Below are 23,482 nucleotides of genomic sequence, written 5' to 3' on the forward strand. Positions count from 1 at the left end.
CCAGCCGCTCCGCAGCATGTGGGATCTTCCCGGACCGGGGCACGAACCCGTGTCCCCTGCATCGGCAGGCGGACTCTCAACCACTGCGCCACCAGGGAAGCCCCAGTTTTCTTATTTCTGAGCCTGTTTCCTCATCTGTAAACTGGGTAATGATAATAGGGTCGCCCTTCTGGTTTTATGGGGATTAAATGAGATGCTACGTATAACACACTTAAGCAGCACCTGGCTGATGTGTGTGGACCCTCCACAAACACGGAGCTCCTTAGTTGAGTAAAGAAGAGTTGGGAGGGGGCAAAATGGCTCTTTCCTCCTCTTCCTCCTCTCCTCTAGTGTCTCTGTTCCCCTTTTGCCCTTTGGGGTGACGTCTTAGCTCTCCCCAGCCCTCTGATCCTGGCCTGACACCTCTTTCCATTCCAGCCTGTGAACCTGCTCCTGTTCGTTTCTGCAAGCCCTCCCCATCCCAACCCATCTAAACTGACCTTCCTCCACGGAGCTGTTTGCAAATCCACCTGGCCTTTCCCTTCTCAGAGGACTGGAGCATTTTATTACCTCCCTCCCCAGTCAGAACTCAATGATTCATATGTCCAGGTTTCCATGCGTGAAGTTCCCAGGATAAAAGTTTCCATACATGGAGCCCCTCTCTGGCTTCTGCTCCCCAGGGAGCTGGAAGAACTGGGTGGCCGACAGAGATGGGTCACACACCGGGAAGCCAAGCACAGTAGATTTACTAGGGAAATATCTGCGGGTGAGAGGACAGCACGTACATACAGAAATCCACGGCCCGAGATACCGCCCGGCACCACAAACACCAAAGCAGCGGGGGCTCAGGAAGTGGCTTTGGAAAGTTCTCTTGACAATCTGAGGGCAGCTTTGGTGCTCAGAGATTCAAACAGAAAACCGTACAAAACCAACCCATAAATATATATATATATATATATTATATATATAATGTGTGTATATATATATATAAAATTGCAAAATAAAAGCCCAAGAAACGAATCAATCTGCACATCAGTGGCTCAAAAAGTGTTAGCGTAAAGGCAAAACCACTTGTGGGAAAGATGCACAATCCGGGGGGCTGGCATTTCAGTAGCAGAAAGAGTATTTGCATGGAACCCCTATTTGAAACTTCACAATACGAGGAAAAGCTAAACACAGACCATGTATGTACAAGGGAAGACGATTGTCAGACACAGACATTTCACCGAAACCATCCACAGCTCTAGAGAACACAGCGCTCTACCTAGGCCCCCGTGTGCTCCACCACCAGGTGAGCCGGGCTCAGGACCATTTCTGCTCCCCACCCCGCCTCTTCCTGAGAAAGGGCGTGGGACTCAGCGGTGTAGGGTGTATCGTAGATTACAGGAAGTTAAAGGTGGAGCAACCGGTGGAGATCAAACAATCACCCACAAAGCAGGACCGATAGGCATGTGGTGCAGTTGAAAGGTGGGGGTGAGGTCCCCAAAATATATTCCCATTTTAGGAGGCCTTTGATGTATTTAAATGTAGCCCCGCTGTCCTTGGTCCAACTGTCTTCCTCCTTCTGGTTCACTTTAACAGACAAGATCTGGCCTTTGCGCTTCTCAAAATTATGCAAGATAATTTGTTGGAGGGGAGAAGAGTTTAGGGTTTTTCTTGCTAGTCTCCTCCCAACCCCCTAAGCCCTCAAAACATTTTCTTTCACTAAAGATAGGGGTTTGCCACGTCACAGCGGGCCTCACCCTGCTGCTTGGAAAGGGCCGACTACACAGGGAAAGCTACTGGCTGGTACCTCCCCACAGCGAAACTCTGCTTCCAGCTCCACCTGAGTCCCACCCTGTGCCGGTAACGGTGACCACTTCTCCTCCATCTTCAGGCCCCAATGTCTCATAGCGACAGCCCAACTCTGGGGGCAAGCTTGAAGGCAAAGGGCACCAAACATCAATTTGGCAAACCTTCATACCACGTAAGTACAAACCAATGCAAACCATAGCTTCTGTATTTTTAAGAAAACCCCCAACCAGAGATTCTTCCTAATCCTTCCTAAAAAGAGAAGCCTCTCTACATAAAAATGACGAAAGGCGCTTTCTCCACTCAAGAGAGACACCCCGCCTGAAACCCCACCCTGAGGCCTGGGTGAGAGGTGGCTTCTCACCATGGGAGGCTAACAGGTTTGGGTGTGCATTGGCCCCAGAGCTCTACACGTGCACTCTTAGTTCTGGCAGAAAAGAATCCACGCCCAAGTGGACAGGTTGCTTAGATGGGGCGTCTGGAACTCAACACTCTACTGCGTACTGTGCATGCTTTTTCATATTGTGGCACCAGTGGAACTGCCCACAGGTAAACATCCAGTGAGCATATGTCATTAGTCATTTCAGGTCTCTGGCTTCTTAAAGTATCCCTCTCAGAATAGATGTGGAAAAGTGAGGATATAATGCCCCACCACGTCTTGAATTGTGGGGAGCCCTGTCCTTCCTGCGGGGGTGGAGAGCATACATTTGTCCCCTCCTTCATTTCTTCTCAGACTCTTTGAATGTTATTGTCTTAGAGACTTTGCTTGGGCTCATATGGTAGAGAAGGTTTTAACAGACCCTCTTCCTCTGTGATCGGAGAGGCAAATGCAATGTGGCAGCTACCTCGAGTACTGCTGCCGACCTGCACCAGTACCCAGGGGAAGGGCTGTAGTTCTTCTCATTTGTTCAACAGTCAAAAACTGAGTATTCCTGCCTGGAGCTAGAGCATAAAATTCACACCGGTACAAAGATGGCACAGAGGCTGAGGGTAGGCTGTGCGTCTATCTGCCCCTCTGACTACCTCCATGGAGAAATCCACACTTCCTTTTCATTTTTTAGGCTTTCAGAAGTGAATCGTGATGTTGGGTGAATGGTTCTTTCAAATCCACGGCAACCAGAGAAGTGACCACATACAACTTCTTCCCGTGTTGACAAGGGTAGTAGCCCTCTGTGATGGCAGTGCCAAATGACATCTGCATGACTGTCTTGCCACATTCAGGAGTCAGTGACGCTACTGGACGGGGAGCAGGATGCAAGGCTCAGAGTACACAGTCAGTGGTATAAGGGTGATGCTTTCCAGTGGGGTTCTTACTGGACCAGACTTCTCATCCAAATCCACTCAAGTTCTTTAAAAAGAATTTATCTGTCTGCAGAGGAAGAGCCCCGTTTTCCTTACAGGAGGGTTGAGGGAGGTTATTTTTATCTGTATAACCTGGCTGAAGTCGGACAGTGACTTGGGTCACCCGCAGGCCAGGAGGCTCTTGTGGAGCCCAGATCTGGGCTGGTCTCTTGGCAGTGCTTTTTGCAAAGTCTGAGGAAAGGTCACGTGGTGTGGATGGTCCTCACACATGACTGCTGGGCACCGGCCAGCAGTGCAGGGGGAGTCACTGGCGCCAAGCTTGCATCTCTGTAACACCTCTGCCTCCTTGCTCCCACCCCTGCCCATCTTCCCAAGGAGACAGGCTCAGAAACCTCTCCACTCCCCAGCTCAGCATCTATAACATAGCATGTTTGTCCACACTTTCTCATCCTTTTCCACAGCATATCCAAGCTTTACTAGAAACCATCCTATCACCTAACACTGCTGAGCTCCTCACATGTACATTTTTCTCCAGACAGATACTGGCCGAAGTATCCAGCCAATTTTTATTCAGAGCCAAAGAATAAGTCCCTTCCTCTCACCCTAACAGCCTGTGGTCTTGTTTGAATGGCACATCTGCTTCAGCAGCACTCAGCGCCTGGCCTCGAGCCTGGAGCCATGCCAGCTGCATCCTATACGTTCAAGAGGAGGAGAAATGGGCAGGGTGACTCGACAGCTCTCCCAGCAACTCTACACCAAGACAAAACAGAACTGGAAGCTGCGCTGAGCATGAGCTCTCTGAATAGTTCCCTCTCCTTGCTGAAAAGCTCTCTTAAGATGCCTTATCCAAAGAATGTCATGGGAATGAATTCTGTGCTCCCAGCTCACTATTTGCTATAAGGGAAAAGGCAGTGTAAGGCCACCACGTCCGTTCCAGTTTCCGAAAGGCCTCCTTGTGGAGACCTCCCATGCCTCCAGCGCTGCCCCCTCCAGTCAGTCCTCCACTCAGTCACCAAAGGAATTTTTCTAAGATGCAACCTGCTCACGATCTACCCTGACCACAAGCCCTCAGCGGCTCCAAACCCCATTCATGATAAAGTCCCACTCCCCCACACCTTCTACGAGTTTCTTTATGACCCACCCCTGCCCACCTGTGAAGTGAACCCCATCGCCTGACTCACACTTTCTGTCCCGGCCTCACTGAATTACTCCACGGACGCGTCATGGCGTTTCATGCTCCCGTGCCTTTGCACGGGCTCTTCCCTCCTCACCAGTGTCCTACTAACCCTCTTGTCCTCCTGGAAAATTCCTCTTTGTTTTGAAAACCGAACTCAGCCCTCACTCCTTTCAGGAAGGTTTCTCTGGCCTGGAAGATAGCCAGTCAACGCTTCCTTACACCTCGTCTGCGCCCTTGCCCGTTCTGTAACTTGTTTACATGCCTACTAGACTTAGGAACCTCCTTGAGGCGGGGACCATGTCCTGCCCTCAAGCTTGGTCCATGACCTAAGCTCATGCGTGGGTTTTGAATGCATAGGGAAAAAACAGATGGATGGATATGAGGTGGCCCCATGGCATAAACTCCTGCAAGGCCCTGGCATGTTCACCTAAATGAGGCCTCCCTGTTTTAAAGGAAATAAAGAGAATGTGTTGAAAGCAAAGAGTCTGTTGACATCATCTCTGAGTGACAACCACTCAAACATAAAAAGCTGCATCAGTGGTTGGGTCCCCTCTACCTTTCTCTTAACACTGCCTGTCACTGGTTATTCTAGTCACAACGATTGTTTTCTTTTAATGTCAGCATAATGCCTGCTGCTTAGTGGATGCTTAACAAATACTGGGATGAATGAATGAATGTGAAATCTTCTTTTTTTAAAAAGAAGGCATCAAAGGAGTGGCTTTGAAAGGCATTTGCCATATCACAGACTTTTCTGCTTTGGGTTGTCCATCACAAGACTTCACTCAATCAGAAGCAGAACAGAGAGATGGGTCTGGGTAGCAGTTAGGAATCTGCTCTAGGGACACACAGTATTTGTGTTTTCCTTAGTCATGTGTCAGTTTCCTTCCTTCTCAAGAAATAGCCCAACGATGAAGGTGTTTCCTGCCCCAACCAGAAGGCTCTGGCCTCTCCTTTGTCAGAGGTCCACACTGGCCCTGTCACAGCCCACATTCACCAGGAACTTACTGTGCACTGATCGGGGAGAACACAGGTGGTTTCCTACCTTCACTTCAAGTGCTAACGTTATGCAGTGGAGACCAGTCACAGAAACAAAACAGTCCAGGACTAAAACAACCACCCTCAGAGATTAAAGTTTTCTGATCATCATAGCTGTTAAGTGCAAAGGTTCTGGACTCAGACGGACCTGGGTTCAAATCCAGGCTCTGAATCTTTCTAGCCAAGTCACTGGAACAAGTCAATTATCCTTTGCGGGGCTCAGTTCTCTTACCCATAAAATGGGAATAATCTGACCCACATCACAGGATTATCATGAGAGTTAAAGGATATAGTGTATGTGAAGCCTGCACAGTGTGTGTGTGTGTGTGTGTGCGTGTAGTAAGTGCTCAAAAATGGAAAACTATGATTAAGAACTTTCAAAAATACTTTGACAATATTCAGGACAGAAAGGGAAAATATTCTTTGAAGACACTGTGCTTTAAAGAGAATTGGATTGTCTATTTTTTAAGAGTCAATGATGCTCATAAATCAAAGCCCCAGGGAAGAGTATGAAAAGATAGTGATGGCATCTAAAAAAATAGCTGTGGCTCTTACAGGCCCCAGGATTGATGGGCAGACAGTGACAGGGCCAGGGACACCCAAGCCTTTCTCTGAGTGCTGGTCCGAGAGGATTAATCCTGAAGGGCTCACCTCATTCTCCTCTGCTGGACCTAGAGTGACTGAGTCAGAACCCAGAGGAGCTACGGTCAAGGGGCCAAGGTCAAGGGGCCAAGGATGCCAGTTCCAGGCTGTGAGCCAGGGCTTCTAGGTTTAAGGGAAGGTCAGGGGATCCCAGATGCCAGACCGGAGGGCGACAGGGTGAGCCGCGCTGCCCTGAGAGTCAGGCAATGCTTGAAAGGCATCGCATATCCGTGCTGTCCTGATCCTCCTTGTACAGCCCAAAGCCAACAGAGGATCAAAATTTCCCCAAATTTCGGCCCTGCTTATGTCAGAAGTTTTTCCTAAGCTAAATTTGGTTTTAGTTTTGAAGTGCCTGAGATGCACTGTTCAAATGGGTCAAGTTCCTGGCTTCTTATATCGATCGAACCATCCTCCACGCTGTGGCTGATCTGGCTGCCCTCACGTCTGCCCACTCTTACAACAATTCCGGCCGTCATTCCAGAGGTTCCATGAAGAAAGCTCGGGGTTCGTGGTTGGGGGAGCACAAGCTAAGCTATCAGCCCTTGGGAACAAGGATTAACTTCTGGTGGAGGGGACGGGTCCACTTGTGTGGTTCCTATGAGCAGCAGGGCAGTTACCCTACGGGAAAGAGAAGAGAGATTTCTAAACATAGTGACAGCTCCATCAGCAGGAGGTTAGGTTCACGCAAGGACAAGGACCTTGCTCAGGGAAGCCTCGACCTGTCTGATTTGGGTCTGATTTGTGAGAGCTTGCGGCTGACTTTGGCCCCTTGCCCTGGGCTCAGATCAGGGGCAGCCTCCTCACAAGGGCAGCCCACAGCTAGGCAGTGTCATGTAGTGGAAAGAGCACTGGACTGGGAGCCAGAAGACCTGACTTCCAGTGCAGGCTCCGCCACGAACCAGCTGTATGACCTTGGGGAAGTCACCTGATTTCTGTGGGGCAACTGTAAAAGGAGGGGTTGGTGGGGTAATCTCTAAGTTTCCCATCAGAGTGTGATCCAGGGCCTATTCGACCCCTCCTTGGCCCTGTGCTTCCAGGGACAGAGATGGGAGACGGCGAGGGAGGGGAGGGAGGTCGCAGGTGGGAGCCCCAGGGGGCTGCGAATCAGGACTCCACTTTCTCCTTCTTTTTGCTCTTCTTCAGGAAGGACGGGGTGCGGAATTTCTTCTTCTTCTTTGAGGGAGACTTGGAAGGCGAGCCCTCTGGGGACAGGGGACCGCTGGTGACTGACTCTGTTTTGTCCTTCGAGGTATCGACATCCGTGTCGGCGCTGGTGGTCATCTGGCTGAGGCCTTTGCTGAGGATGTCCTCTGCCGTCTGCTCATCCTCCCTGCCGTTGACCACCACTCCTTCTGGCTGCGTCGTTTCCGGCTCTGTGGTGGCTTTGCTTGTTTCCGTCTTCTTAGCATCTTCTAGAAAAAGATCCAAAGACATGACCCATAAGATTTCATTCAGGCGAGAGCTTCAACCTGGGGCTAACAGAACCATTTCTAGGCAATTATATAAAGGAAGTCTAGAGCAAAGAGAGGGGCGGGCTGACACGGTAAGGGGAAAGGGGTAGGCAGGGTTCTCTCCCAAACAGGAGAGAACAGGCCCTTGGCAGGCCAGGGACTCTGGGCTCTTGTCTACAAATGTAAACAGGTAATGATCTGCAGACACGGCAGCAGCCCAGCAGGGGCCCAGTTGGGAGCTTTCCTAGGAACAGACAGAACAAGGGAACAGACGCAGACTACAGAGAGGCTGTAGGAAGGGGAGGGCAATGCCATGGACAGCTCAGGGGATGCAGCTAAGAATTGTAACTGGTTCAGTTTCACTAGTAGAAATATGGAAATGACATGTTTTCCTACCCATTTCATTTCCTACACCACTGAGGAACTTTTCAAAAATGGAGAGTATCTTCCCCGTAGGCAGAGAGGGGCAGGCAGAGGGAGGGTGGGATTCCCTGAGTGGAATGGACCCTACAGACTGCCACCCTGTTCAAGGCCAGGAGTGAAACCCTCCTGCCACCCTTTCTCCTCCTTCCCACTCTCATCCCACCCTGCTTCCACTCAAGCTTTGAAATGCCTGTACGGGGAAGGAGGAGGGAAAATTCTAAAACCGTAGACTCTGAAAAGTAGAAAGGAAGGTAAAGATCATCTAGCTCCTCCCCATTTTACAGATAGGAAAACTGAGTAAAGCCGTAAAAGCAGGCAGACCTCAGTTTCCTGCCATCCCAGCTTAGTGTTGTTTTCACTACGTGAAACTGAGAGGGGTGTGTGTGAGTGTGCATGTGTGTGAGTGCGCATGTGTGTGAGTGTGAAGGATATCACACCACAAGAAAGTAGGAGTGTGGGAGCTGGGGAAGGTGGGAGACTGGTGACCATTACAGACAGAGTGGGGCAAGATAGATGTCTTGGGAAAAGGCTAGGGTTCTTGATGGGGTAAAGACTGGAGAAATGTCTGGTTACATGGAAGATGGGACGGGGGGGTAAATTTGGGGACAGTTAACATGGGCTAGTTTAACTATGTGGGTAAGCAAACGTCTTCTCCAATAACTCCTGAGGACTGTCCCCTCTTAGTAATGAAGACCTTGGCCCTGGCCCCCATTCTTCCTACTGTCTGGCCCGCATCCTGCCATCATCCAGCTACCAAGTATTCTAATGCGCTTGATTCCTATGGCCCTTACTGCCCTCCTGCCCACCATGAATTCCCATGGTCATCACTGGCCATTCTCTTGAACGCAGAAAAGCTGTCCAGACACAGCTTTCCCCCTGACCACTCCCCTCTCCTCTCTTCACCTGCTTTTGGCCTCATCAACCCTCTGGTCCCTGGACCCCTCCCTGCCATTGCAGTCTGTTTCCCTCTGTCTGGACCACCCTTCTCTGTGTCCCCAACCTTCACCCACACAATCAATCAGCTTGAATGTTACCCTCCCCTTAAAGTCTTTCCTGGTCCCATCCCTGCTTCCAGGTAGAATTTGTCACTCCTTCCTTTCAGCCCCTACTAGATAAATTTCCATCACAGTGACTGTAAAACAATCACTTCTTTTTTATGCCTATCTCTCTCCTCAAAACTGAAATAAATCAGACAAGACCGTGTTTAATTATCTACGTGACTAGCTTATAGGAGGTACTCAAAAAATGGTTGTGGAATCCATGAATGGTTGAATGCATAAGCAAACAAATGAACGTGTGAATGGTTTTATTCTAACCGAGCCAACACCATACCTCATCTTCTTTCTTGTCTGTCCCAGTCTGAGCCTTCTACGCTGAACTGGACCCAACCTTGTAAACAAACAGCAGCCCTGAATGCTGGCCTTTGTCTCCTGTACCTATTCCCCTGTTCCCACTCTTGGCCTCCTGGGCTCTTGTACCTCCAATGGCCCCTCACTTGGATGACCCGTGAGGACGTGTTTCTCAAGTCACATCCTCTCAGATGATTTTGTCACCTGCCTTCTAGCTCCACGAACACAACTATGGATCAAAGGACCCCACATTCTGTCCAGGTGCCATTTCCTGCCCTGTGGTGATAGGCATCCTCGCCCCAGCAGTGGCCTTCACCCACACCCACCCGTTCAGCTGCATCTGCAACAGCAACCCCTGCTGGCTTGCTCTAGGAGAGCACACTAGGATTCTTCTCCCCAGCCAGAAAACAAGACCACACCGGGCATGCCACCAGCATCTCACAGAGCCCCCGCACCATGAATCGTCTGGGGAGTACCAGCAAACAGAATGTGGGGCTGGGAGGTACCATGGGCCTTGGAGGAGTTGGGTTCCAGATCGAGGTCACCACTCCCTCAGCTGGGGGGGACAGAGACCCCTGGAGGGTGCAGTGGGCCAAGAGAAGGGGCAGCAGTCAAGGCTCTAGAAATAAGTACTTATTGGGCCCCAGTAAGGAAAGTATCAAGGACCAGCTCTGAGAGTCCAGATCTCTCCTTTGTTAACAGCCCACGACAGTTAAGGTCAGAACTACCTGGGTCTTCAGCTATTTGAAGGGCCCCAGGAGCTGCGGCAGTTGCGAACTCACCTTCTAGCATCTCCTAGGACAAACCACTGTCTTTCTCTCCTAGATGGGGCACTTCAAGCTCTGGGAGTAGGAGACAGGTGTAGGGTGGGTGGAAAGGGGTAGAGGCTGGGAAATTGGGGGATGTATCCAAGGATGGTGGCCAGGAAGCAGAGGGGAATAGGGAGAGTGGATTTGGAACAAGACTGGACTTGGCAGCCTGGGTCCATAGCTACACCCTTGTGTCTTGGGAAGAGCTGAAAGGCTTGAAGAGGCTGGAGGAGGAAGGGAGGTGCTTTGGTAGGGAGATGCCGAGCTTGTTTGGGTACCTACCGCTCAGGCTGGATTTCTCACTATCCCTCAGCATCCAAACACTTGTCTCTCAGTCCTCCGATGTCCCCTTCCAGAAATGCCCACTCCCTGGACAGCCCACTCTACTCTTATCTGCCAGTCCAAGCATATATCTCCCCAACGTCTGGTTCCAGCCTCCCTTGACATTTGACAATGATTTTGCCCTTCTCTAAACCTACCACCAACATATGAATTTTACACTTGAGTGTGGTCCCCTCCCACACTGAATCTGGGCTAGCCCTGTGGCTTGGAGAAACCAGCAGAAGGCAGAGGAAGTGCCACTGAGCCAGCCTCAGGCTGAAGAATTAAGAAGGCCCAGTAGCTTCTGCTTCTATAGTTTGGGGAGCCTTGAGGCACCATGTGTAAAGTCCAACTACCTTGATGGAAACACAGATGGAGAGGCCACATGGAGAGGACCTACAGTTATATGGAGAGACAGACAGACAGACAGAGAGACAGAGAAAGAGGCCCAGCCATTCCACTGTCCCAGCTGAGCCCAGCCTTCCAGCTGCCCCTGACAAGGCACCTGACATGTGAGTGCCCCATGTTGGAAGTTCTAGCTTAGTCAGGCAACCAGATGACTGCAGCCCCAGCTGACATCCGTGCAGCAGAAGAACCACCCGCTGAGCCTAGTCAACCCACAGAAGAACTAATTTCCATAGACCAGTTCTCATTAGGCACTATGATTTAATAGTTATCTACTGCTGCATAACAAACCACACCAGAACTTAGTGGCTTAAAATAGCAAGCAGCGTAGTCTCTCTCACAATCCTGAGAACGCAGTACATAATGAGAACTCATTTATGAAAGCACATTACAAGGTCCTTTTATATTTATGAGCTCATTTTATCCTGATAACAATGCTGTAAGTTAAGAAAGGCAAGGATTCATGTTAGTCCCCCATCCTGCAGTGTTTTTATGCAACGTATTTGAGATGGCTACATTAGTAAGTGACAGAGCTGACCTTCTGATGCTGAATGCAGGGCTATTTCTTTGCAGGCATAGCCAGTGCTCCTGAGGGGCCCCTGGGGGGATTGAGTCAGCAGGGGCAGGGACAGTCAGGAGCCAGTCAACAGAGAAGGTGATGACAGAGGTGGCCAGATGTGAGGGAAGAGGACTGGAAGGACTCCTTCAGAGAGGCTGAGGGGGTAGGAGTCAGGGAGACAGATGAGGAGTAACATTGAGGTGAATTAGCACAAGAGGATTTGAGAGCATGGGGACCAATGGTGAAAAAGTCATTCCTGATCTGATAGGTGAGCTACATGTGAAAGTGCAGATGCTACTCGGGGGGTCAGCCCCGTTGTCCTGAGGAGCTGGGTAGGCCAATGGGCAGCCTGGCCAAGGCAACCCAGCCCCACTTCACACCGGTCACCCCAGACAGCTCCAACTGGTGCCTCTTCACGCGGGGAAGGCACCAAGGAGGTCCACGCTCCCCAGCTCTGCCTGTGTTACAGGAAGACTCTTTTCTAACAACTCAACTAGAGTCTGCCTCTCCATGGAGCATAGATTTGGGCCAGAGAGAAGCAGGAATCCTGCTGCAGTGGGAACAACATCAGGCAGTGGGAAAGCAGTGATCCCACCCCTCACACCCATCTCCTCCCCATTTCTGTCCCACCGAGTAGCAGAGGTCACTCCAAGGGGCTCCCAAGAGCCGAAATGGAATTGCCACCCCTTGTCCCACTCCTGCCACCAGCCTCCTCTCAGTGGGCTCGCCTTCCTGCAGTTGGTGCAGGGATGCTGCAGACGGCAGTCAGGCAGGGTGCTCTCTGCATCCAGATAAGGCAGTTGGTCCCCAAGGTCATTCAGGCTCTGGCCCCCAGCCCTAGAAGAGGTCATGGGCTCCTTAGAGGGGCCCATGCACTAGGAAGGGGGGGTGCAGATGTGCACCCGAGGGCCACAAGCCCTCCGCCAAAGGGGGCATCCAGCAGCTGGCCCAAGGCCCATTCACTGTGGGTGGCATGTGCCATGCAAGTACGGGAGTGTGTTAGTGCACGGCTATGACCTATGTGTGTCTATCCTAGAGGGATGCCTAAACCACGCACAGCACATGTGGGATTGGTCATGACGTTTATGCTCAGGAAACCTCCCGAAGGCAGGGTTGTGAGCAGCAAAAGAAAAAACTGAACTTCCGGGTAAGATGGCGGAAGAGTAAGACGCGGAGATCACCTTCCTCCCCATGGATACACCAGAAATACAGCTACACGTGGAACAACTCCTACAGAACACCTACTGAACGCTGGCAGAAGACCCCAGACCTCCCAAAAGGCAAGAAACTCCCCACATACCTGGGTAGGGCAAAGCGGAGAGATCCGCACACAGAGGATCGGTGCCGAGCAGCACTCACCAGCCCGAGAGGCTTGTCTGCTCGCCCGCCGGGGCACGCAGCGCTGGAAGCTGAGGCTCGGGCTTCGGTCAGAGCGCAGGGAGAGGACTGGGGCTGGTGGCGAGAACTCAGCCTGAAGGGGGCTAATGTGCCACAGCTAGCCGGGAGGGAGTCCGGGAAAACTCTGGAGCTGCCGAAGAGGCAAGAGACTTTTTCTTCCCTCTTGGTTTCCTGGTGCGCGAGGAGAGGGGATTAAGAGCGCTGCTTAAAGGGGCTCCACGGACGGGCGCGAGTCGCGACTGAAAGCGCGGAGCCCAGTGACAGGCGTGGGACGCTGGGGCTGCTGCTGCCGCCGCCAAGAAGCCTGTGTGCGAGCGCAGGTCACTGCCCACACCGCCCTTCCGGGAGCCTGTGCAGCCCGCCACTGCCGGGGTCCCGGGATCCAGGGGCGGCTTCCCTGGGAGAACGCACGGCGCGCCTCGGGCTGGTGCAACGTCACGCCGACCTCTGCCGCTGCAGGCTCGCCCCGCACTCCCTGCCCCTCCCTCCCTCCCGGCCTGAGTGAGCCAGAGTCCCCGAAGAGGCTGCTCCTTTAACCCTGTCCTATCTGAGCGAAGAACAGACGCCCTCCGGCGACCTACACGCAGAGGCGGGGCCAAATCCAAAGCTGAGACCTAGGAGCTGTGAGAACAAAGAAGAGAAAGGGAAACCTCTCCCAGCAGCCTCAGAAGCAGCAGATTAAAGCTCCACAATCAACTTGATGTACCCTGCATCTGTGGAATACATGAATAGACAACACATCATCCCAAATTGAGGAGCCCGGAGTCAGTGCTGTGCCTCTGAGGTGGGAGAGCCAACTTCAGGACACTGGTCCACAAGAGACCTCCCAGCTCCACATAATATCAAACGGCGAAAATCTTCCAGAGATCTCCATCTCAACACCAGCACCCAGCTTCACTCAACGACCAGCAGGCTACAGTGCTGGACACCCTAAGCCAAACAACTAGCAAGACAGGAACACAACGCCACCCATTAGCAGAGAGGTGGCCTAAAATCATAAAAAGTCCGCAGACACCCCAAAACACACCACCAGACGTGGACCTGCCCACCAGAAAGACAAGATCCAGCCTCATCCACCAGAACACAGGCACTAGTCCCCTCCACCAGGAAGCCTACACAACCCACTAAACCAACCTTAGCCACTAGGGACAGACACCAAAAACAACGGGAACTACGAACCTGCAGCCTGCAAAAAGGAGACCCCAAACACAGTAACATAAGCAAAATGAGAAGACAGAAAAACACACAGCAGGAGAAGGAGCAAGATAAAAACCCACCAGACCTAACAAATGAAGAGGTAATAGGCAGTCTACCTGAAAAAGAATTCAGAATAATGATGGTAAAGATGATCCAAGATTCTACTTCCCAGATCCAAAATCTTGGAAATAGAATAGACAAAATGCAAGAAACAGTTAACAAGGACCTAGAAGAACTAAAGATGAATCAAGCATCGATTAAAAACACAATACATGAAATAAAAAATACTCTAGATGGGATCAATAGCAGAATAACTGAGGCAGAAGAACGGATAAGTGAGGTGGAAGATAAAATAGTGGAAATAACTGCTGCAGAGCAAAATAAAGAAAAAAGAATGAAAAGAACAGAGGACAGTCTCAGAGACCTCTGGGACAACATTAAACGCACCAACATTCGAATTATAGGGGTTCCAGAAGAAGAAGAGAAAAAGAAAGGGACTGAGAAAATATTTGAAGAGATTATAGTTGAAAACTTCCCTAATATGGGAAAGGAAATAGTTAATCAAGTCCAGGAGGCACAGAGAGTCCCATACAGAATAAATCCAAGGAGAAATACGCCAAGACACATATTAATCAAACTGTCAAAAATTAAACACAAAGAAATCATATTAAAAGCAGCAAGGCAAAAACAACAAATAACACACAAGGGAATCCCCATCAGAATAACAGCTGATCTCTCAGCAGAAACTCTACAAGCCAGAAGGGAGTGGCAGGACATACTTAAAGTGATGAAGGAGAAAAACCTGCAACCAAGATTACTCTACCCAGCAAGGATCTCATTCAGATTTGATGGAGAAATTAAAACGTTTACAGACAAGCAAAAGCTGAGAGAGTTCAGCACCACCAAACCAGCTTTACAACAAATGCTAAAGGAACTTATCTAGGCAAGAAACACAACAGAAGTAAAAGACCTACAATAATGAACCCAAAACAATTAAGAAAATGGGAATAGGAACATACATATCGATAATTACCTTAAATGTAAATGGACTAAATGCTCCCACCAAAAGACACAGAGTGGCTGAATGGATACAAAAACAAGACCCATCTATATGCTGTCTACAAGAGACCCACTTCAGACCTAGAGACACATACAGACTGAAAGTAAGGGGATGGAAAAAGATATTCCATGCAAATGGAAACCAAAAGAAAGCTGGAGTAGCAATTCTCATATCAGACAAAATAGACTTTAAAATAAGGACTACTAGAAGAGACAAAGAAGGACACTACATAATGATCAAGGGATCGATCCAAGAAGAAGATATAACAATTGTAAATATTTATGCACCCAACATAGGAGCACCTCAATACATAAGGCAAATACTAACAGCCATAAAAGGAGAAATCGACAGTAACACACTCATAGTAGGGGACTTTAACACCCCACTTTCACCAATGGACAGATCATCCAAAATGAAAATAAATAAGGAAACACAAGCTTTAAATGATACATTAAACAAGATGGACTTAATTGATATTTATAGGACATTCCATCCAAAAACAACAGAATACACATTTGTCTCAAGTGCTCATGGAACATTCTCCAGGATAGATCATATCTTGGGTCACAAATCAAGCCTTGGTAAATTTAAGAAAATTGAAATTGTATCAAGTATCTTTTCCGACCACAATGCTATGAGACTAGATATCAATTACAGGAAAAGAGCTGTAAAAAATACAAACACATGGAGGCTAAACAATACACTACTTAATAACGAAGTGATCACTGAAGAAATCAAAGAGGAAATTAAAAAATACCTAGAAACAAATGACAATGGAGACACGACGACCCAAAACCTATGGGATGCAGCAAAAGCAGTTCTAAGAGGGAAGTTTATAGCAATACAATCCCACCTTAAGAAACAGGAAACATCTCGAATAAACAACCTAACCTTGCACCTAAAGCAATTAGAGAAAGAAGAACAAAAACATCCCAAAGTTAGCAGAAGGAAAGAAATCATAAAAATCAGATCAGAAATAAATGAAAAAGAAATGAAGGAAACGATAGCAAAGATCAATAAAACTAAAAGCTGGTTCTTTGAGAAGATAAACAAAATTGATAAACCATTAGCCAGACTCATCAAGAAAAAAAGGGAGAAGACTCAAATCAATAGAATTAGAAATGAAAAAGGAGAAGTAACAACTGACACTACAGAAATACAAAAGATCATGAGAGATTACTATAAGCAACTCTATGCCAATAAAATGGACAACCTGGAAGAAATGGACAAATTCTTAGAAATGCACAACCTGCCAAGACTGAATCAGGAAGAAATAGAAAATATGAACAGACCAATCACAAGCACTGAAATTGAAACTGTGATAAAAAATCTTCCAACAAACAAAAGCCCAGGACCAGATGGCTTCACAGGCGAATTCTATCAAGCATTTAGAGAAGAGCTAACACCTATCCTTCTGAAACTCTTCCAAAATATAGCAGAGGGAGGAACACTCCCAAACTCATTCTACGAGGCCACCATCACCTTGATACCAAAACCAGGCAAGGATGTCACAAAGAAAGAAAACTACAGGCCAATATCACTGATGAACATAGATGCAAAAATCCTCAACAAAATACTAGCAAACAGAATCCAACAGCACATTAAAAGGATCATACACCATGATCAAGTGGGGTTTATTCCAGGAATGCAAGGATTCTTCAATATACGCAAATCAATCAACGTGATACACCATATTAACAAACTGAAGGAGAAAAACCATATGATCATCTCAATAGATGCAGAGAAAGCTTTCGACAAAATTCAACACCCATTTATGATAAAAACCCTGCAGAAAGTAGGCATAGAGGGAACTTTCCTCAACATAATAAAGGCCATATATGACAAACCCACAGCCAGCATCGTCCTCAATGGTGAAAAACTGAAACCATTTCCACTAAGATCAGGAACTAGACAAGGTTGCCCACTTTCACCACTCTTATTCAACCTAGTTTTGGAAGTTTTAGCCACAGCAATCAGAGAAGAAAAGGAAATAAAAGGAATCCAAATTGGAAAAGAAGAAGTAAAGCTGTCACTGTTTGCAGATGACATGATACTATACATAGAGAATCCTAAAGATGCTACCAGAAAACTACTAGAGTTAATCAATGAATTTGGTAAAGTTGCAGGATACAAAATTAATGCACAGAAATCTCTGGCATTCCTATATACTGATGATGAAAAATCTGAAAGTGAAATCAAGGAAACACTCCCATTTACCATTGCAACAAAAAGAATAAAATATCTAGGAATAAACCTACCTAAGGAGACAAAAGACCTGTATGCAGAAAATTATAAGACACTGATGAAAGAAATTAAAGATGATACAAATAGATGGAGAGATATACCATGTTCTTGGATTGGAAGAATCAACATTGTGAAAATGACTCTACTACCCAAAGCAATCTACAGGTTCAATGCAATCCCTATCAAACTACCACTGGCATTTTTCACAGAACTAGAACAAAAAATTTCACAATTTGTATGGAAACACAAAAGACCCCGAATAGCCAAAGCAATCTTGAGAACGAAAAATGGAGCTGGAGGAATCAGGCTCCCTGACTTCAGACTATACTACAAAGCTACAGTAATCAAGACAGTATGGTACTGGCACAAAAACAGAAAGATAGATCAATGGAACAGGATAGAAAGCCCAGAGTTAAACCCACGGACATATGGTCACCTTATCTTTGATAAAGGAGGCAGGAATATACAGTGGAGAAAGGACAGTCTCTTCAATAAGTGGTGCTGGGAAAACTGGATAGGGACATGTAAAAGTATGAGATTAGATCATTCCCTAACACCATACACAAAAATAAGCTCAAAATGGATTAAAGACCTAAATGTAAGGCCAGACACTATCAAACTCTTAGAGGAAAACATAGGCAGAACACTCTATGACATAAATCACAGCAAGATCCTTTTTGACCCACCTCCTAGAGAAATGGAAATAAAGACAAAAATAAACACATGGGACCTAATGAAACTTAAAAGCTTTTGCACAGCAAAGGAAACCATAAACAAGACCAAAAGACAACCCTCAGAATGGGAGAAAATATTTGCAAATGAAGCAACTGACAAAGGATTAATCTCCAAAATTTATAAGCAGCTCATGCAGCTCAATAACAAAAAAACAAACAACCCAATCCAAAAATGGGCAGAAGACCTAAATAGACATTTCTCCACAGAAGATATACAGACTGCCAACAAACACATGAAAGGATGCTCAACATCTTTACTCATTAGAGAAATGCAAATCAAAACTACAATGAGATATCATCTCACACCAGTCAGAATGGCCATCATCAAAAAATCTAGAAACAATAAATGCTGGAGAGGGTGTGGAAAAAAGGGAACACTCTTGCACTGCTGGTGGGAATGTGAATGGGTACAGCCGCTATGGAGAACGGTATGGAGGTTCCTTAAAAAACTACAAATAGACCTACCATATGACCCAGCAATCCCACTACTGGGCATATACCCTGAGAAAACCATAATTCAAAAAGAGACATGTACCAAAATGTTCATAGCAGCCCTATTTACAATAGCCCGGAGATGGAAACAACCTAAGTGTCCATCATCGGATGAATGGATAAAGAAGATGTGGCACATATATACAATGGAATATTACTCAGCCATAAAAAGAAATGAAATTGAGCTATTTGTAATGAGGTGGATAGACCTAGAGTCTGTCATACAGAGTGAAGTAAGTCAGAAAGAGAAAGACAAATACTGTATGCTAACACATATATATGGAATTTAAGAAAAAAAAATGTCATGAAGAACATAGGGGTAAGACAGGAATAAAGACACAGACCTACTAGAGAATGGACTTGAGGATATGGGGAGGGGGAAGGGTAAGCTGTGACAAAGTGAAAGAGCGGCATGGACATATATACACTACCAAACGTGAGGTAGATAGCTAGTGGGAAGCAGCCGCATAGCACAGGGAGATCAGCTCGGTACTTTGTGACCGCCTGGAGGGGTGGGATAGGGAGGGTGGGAGGGAGACGCAAAAGGGAGGGGATATGGAAACATATGTATATGTATAACTGATTATATTTGTTATAAAGCAAAAAAATAAAATTAAAAAAAAAAAAAAAAAAAAAAGAAAAAACTGAGGAGCAACATATTACCTTTGTAAACGTCCTCCCTCCCCCATTGCACGTATTGGAGTGAGTTAGTAAACAGCCTCTCTATACTTACTACAGAGACAAGTATTCAGAATCGGAGGAAACTCCTTTGATGAAGGCACCAACGGGAAGAGAAAGGAAGACGTTGTGGAGGCAGGTTGACAACACCACGGTGAGACACAATGAACACAGGCATGGGACATCCACTTGGGGCTCTGGCCTCAAGCAGATGGGCTTCCTCTGCCAACGCTGGGCCTGTGCTCAAGGCAGCAGTTCACTTATGGAGGGAGCTCAGAGTTGGGGGGTCGAGCTGCATCCACATGTGTGGCCATTCTACCCAGGAGGGGGAAGGTTCTATCAGGACACCCAGCTGCTACTGTCTGCCTGGGGTTCAGCCCTCCCTGGTGAGGGCTCACAGTTGGGGTGGTGTGCCCCAGGGGAGGAGCGTTAATGCCCCAGAGCGATTCCAGGAGCTCATTAAAGGCACTTGCATGATCTAGGAGGTTTAGACTATCATATTATTCTCCATCATATGTATATTATTAATCATAACCATAATTAGATCTTATATTTACATCAGGCTTTTACTCTTTCCAAGTATGTCCTCACCTACACCTTCCCTTATATATATTAGAACCTTAAAAGGGGAAAATATTAGTAGCCCCATCTGACAGACAAGGAAACTGAGGCACGGAGATTATCTGATTTTCTAAAATTAACAGTTGAGTTGGGCCTAGAACTCAGTTCTCTAAACTAGTATCTAATAAAGTGGTTTTCAACCTGGGCTACACATTAGATTCATCTGGAGAGATCTTACCACTCCAGGCTGCACTCCCCCATGCCCACTCCTAGACCACTGAACTCAGAAACTGGTGGGGTGGGACCCCGGCAGGCGTCAGGGATTGTAAAACTCCCCAGGTGATCCCGATGTGCAGCCAAGGTTGAGAATGACACCATCAGCCTCACCAGGGGGCTTGCCAGAAATGCAGGGTCTCAGGTCCCACCCCAGACCTACTGTGTCTTCATTTTAACATTTTAATCTTCATTTTAACCAGATCCCTAGGTGATCCCTGTGCACATTAAAGTCTGGGCACTGGGCTGGTGCATCTAGAAAGGTCCATCAGCCAACCTGGCCTGAGTGAGAGATGAGAAGGCTGTGGGTCAATCATTAACTTACTCAGCATTGCTTAGACTCGGCTTAACCCGTAAGGTGTATTGTCACACCTTGTGAATGGAACAAGCTTAAAGTTGGTAACCCCTGTTTCAGGTTCCCTAGAAACAGCAGAGGGGAGAGTCTCCCGTATGAGGGCAGCACCTGTTGAAAGGCAGGTGCCCTGCAGTGCATACCTGCCCACCCTCTCTGCAGACCCCCTTCTCGGCCTGCGGAGGTGCCTCCTCCCTCCCAGATGCTCAGCTCGACTCACCGTCCACAGACTTGGAGGGAGAGCCCACGGGGCTCTTCGTCTCTGACTTGGCTGGGCTCTGAGCTGGAGAAGCAGGTGCAGACTTTACAGGTGAGCCAGGCTCCTCAGGGGCAGGTTCTTTCTCTCCTGAAAATACAGAAAGCCAGCTCAGGATAGAGGTCAAGGAGAGGAGAGGTGGGCAGCCCGAGAGTGCTTTCAAACAACTGCTTTCTTCGGCTTGGTCCTCATTTCTCCTGGCTGGAGTTAGCTGCTTCCTCTAACTTTAAAAAAAAATTTCTTCTACATCCTAGGGGAGGTAAATGGGAGGAGTCGGGAGGAGTCGGAGTCCTGTTCCGTTTCCTCCATCACAGGTCATCTTTGGATGGACTATGTTACCCCTGATGTGGACGGCAAGACTGCAGGGGAACTCCCGCCCACGATTTGTTTGCATGTAGCTTATTGATTATTTACCTAATTTACATGTCCGGTCCAAACAATCTCTAGGGACAAAGAGCACCATATTTTTCTATCTACTTTTTCGATTGGCACCGAGAACTCCAAGCAAGCTGACTCCAAGGAAGCCAGCGAGGATTCTTCTAGTGCCTTTGCTCCTAGGAAGATGGCTGACTCTGGGTGGGGACGGGGGCTGTGGAAGAGGGCCCTGCCCTGAGGGAATGAAAGCCTTGCCTGGCGGACAAAACCAAGAGCTGAATTCTGTGTCTCAGAGCCCAAGTGCGCTTGAAGCAAAGAGAAGGGACAGCTCCATGTGGGGGACAGAGAGGGCTTCCTGGCTGGAGGGGGTTTGCCACAGAGGCCGAAGTGTAGATAATACTGAATCAGGCTAGCCAAGAGGAGAAACTCTGTCGGGAAGGGACAAAGGCATGAGCAAGCTATCAAGAGTATGACCACTTAGGAGTCAGCGTGGAGAGATGGGCTTGACTGAGATTCTGACATAAAGGACTCAGTTCTGATTGCCAGGCTACGTGGTTTATACCACATCTGATAGATCATCAGTAATTATGATTACTATTATAATGAACATATTATTACAGCTAACATTTGTCTGGTGTCTACTGACCTAGGCCACATTCATAGGCACTGTCCTAAGCCCTCCTCACGGATTAACTCCTTATTCCCAGGTGAGAGGGTCAGTGGGGTCATGGCTGCAGCACTGTGTAACTGTCAGGCACGAGCCATGAGGGGCATTGTTGTGATGAACAAACTCATGCTGATAAGAATATTATTTCTTGGGCTTCCCTGGTGGCGCAGTGGTTGAGAGTCCGCCTGCCGATGCAGGGGACAGGGGTTCGTGCCCCGGTCCGGGAAGATCCCACATGCCGCGGAGCGGCTGGGCCCGTGAGCCATGGCCGCTGAGCCTGCGCGACCGGAGCCTGTGCTCCGCGACGGGAGAGGCCACAACAGTGAGAGGCCCGCGTACCGCAAAAAAAAAAAAAGAATATTACTTGCTGATGGAGCAGGAAGGTCAAAGTGAGGACATGACAGAGAAGAGACAGAGAGAAGCAAATGAAGATTGAAAAGGAAAGCGAGACAAGGCTGGATTGAGCCCTGGGGGCCCTGGCAGGCAGCAAGGACGGGGGTCCAGGGCTGCTGGCGGGAGTGAGGGCCGTGGTTTGCTCTGCTGCCTCTCGGGGTGCCCCGAGCTCTCCCCTCCGCCTGGGAGGTCCTGAAGCACCGGCATCCCGGGGTTATTTACCATCGAGTTCTAGCTTCTTCCTCTCCACCTCTTTCTTGTACTCTTCCAGCTCCTGATCCGTGAGTTGGCTAAAGGGGTTGGGCGCTATCTCCTCGGCCTCGTCTTTGGTATCCTCCTGGCCCCGGGACATCAGCTGGCTCTCTGTGGACTGAAAGTTAACCACAGAGCGTGTCGCTCTCTGAACGCCGCAGTCGGGGCCCAGGCCCGAGCTTCCTTTCACACTCATGGGGCTGCCAGTGGTCTTGCTAGCGACAGCGTGGCATGCAGCTCCATGGCAACAGCTCGGGGCCTCGGGGTAGGGGTTGTTCACTCCGTCCCACGGCTACACCTCACCCCCAGACCCGGCTTCTTTGTAACTGTCTGGATGAACGCAGGGGGTCCTCCCTCTGCCCCAGAAAGAAAATCAAAGAATGCTCCCAAGCAGAAGGAAGACACACCTTTATTGCGATCTCTCCTGTGCACGCTTGCAAGCCGTCACTGTGCAAATACAGCTGGCGGCCCATAGTCAGTCAGCCAAAACCCAGCATGCAAAGCGTTGGCTCAACCAGTGTTATGCCAGCCGCTCCCCACCATGCACCCCACCATCCCGCATCAGCAGCACAAGCCACAGCACCCAGCAGTAAGTCATATGCAAAACACACAGTGGCTTTGGCGTTCTCAGTCCAAACTGTTAGTCCTGTTTTGCACACGGTCATAAATAACAAGGGGGCCAAGGTCCTGAACCCTGGATCTTCAACCCGCCTGTACTGCAGGTCCCTGAAGGGACATTGGCAAAATCACTGTGTTTCACCCCCTCTGGGGAGCCCCTGGCTCTGGGGAGCTCACCAGCTGGGCCTTGTGTAAGCTTCGGGAATCCTTTGATCCCTTTAGCTCGGGTCAGCTCAGACTCCATAGCCCTTTATCCTAACTCAGCATCCTCATCTCGGCCTTTGGGAATTCAGTGCTCTGGAGCCAAGGAGCCAAAGAAAGTGAGGGGGGGGGATGTAAGCCTGGGCGGCTGGCCCACACCACACACTCCAGGCCATCTGTCTCTGGCTCATCAAGTCTTCTGATGATGGGCCCATGGGCTCCTTCCAAAAGAAGGCAGCCCTGGGCCTATCTTAAGGAATCATGGGGTTCAAAAGAGTCCAAGACCAGGATCCCAAGAAAAGGGACTCCAAGGAGAGCACTCGGTATAAATGGCAGAGTTTTAAACAATTCTGATCATAGTATTGAACTCCCACCTCCCCCATTATCGTGGGGGTATTTCTATCCTTGACCCTGTAGTACAATTGATGTTCCTTGTCTTGGCTCAGCTGAGGTGGGGTGGAGGTGATGACATAACCTTCACACTTCCT

At 48.6% G+C, this 23,482-nt stretch overlaps 1 protein-coding gene across 3 annotated transcripts in view; it reads right to left on the minus strand.

Annotated features, from left to right (window-relative positions):
• Positions 1–708: 708 nt before the first annotated feature.
• The window catches only part of ADD2 (adducin 2), a 120,407-nt gene continuing 97,633 nt past the window's right edge, over positions 709–23,482 (minus strand). For all 3 annotated transcript variants that reach the window (XM_082641930.1, XM_082641931.1, XM_082641932.1), the window contains exons 14-16: positions 22,146–22,293; positions 20,453–20,578; positions 709–7,338 (exon numbers count right to left, since the gene is read on the minus strand). In XM_082641930.1, coding sequence (XP_082498056.1) covers positions 7,031–7,338; positions 20,453–20,578; positions 22,146–22,293 — 582 coding nt within the window. In that variant the 3' untranslated portion in view covers positions 709–7,030. The remainder of the gene's footprint in view (positions 7,339–20,452; positions 20,579–22,145; positions 22,294–23,482) is intronic.

Source organism: Mesoplodon mirus, assembly GCF_964341445.2.
Source record: "Mesoplodon mirus genome assembly, chromosome: 14".
NCBI lineage: Eukaryota > Metazoa > Chordata > Mammalia > Artiodactyla > Ziphiidae > Mesoplodon > Mesoplodon mirus.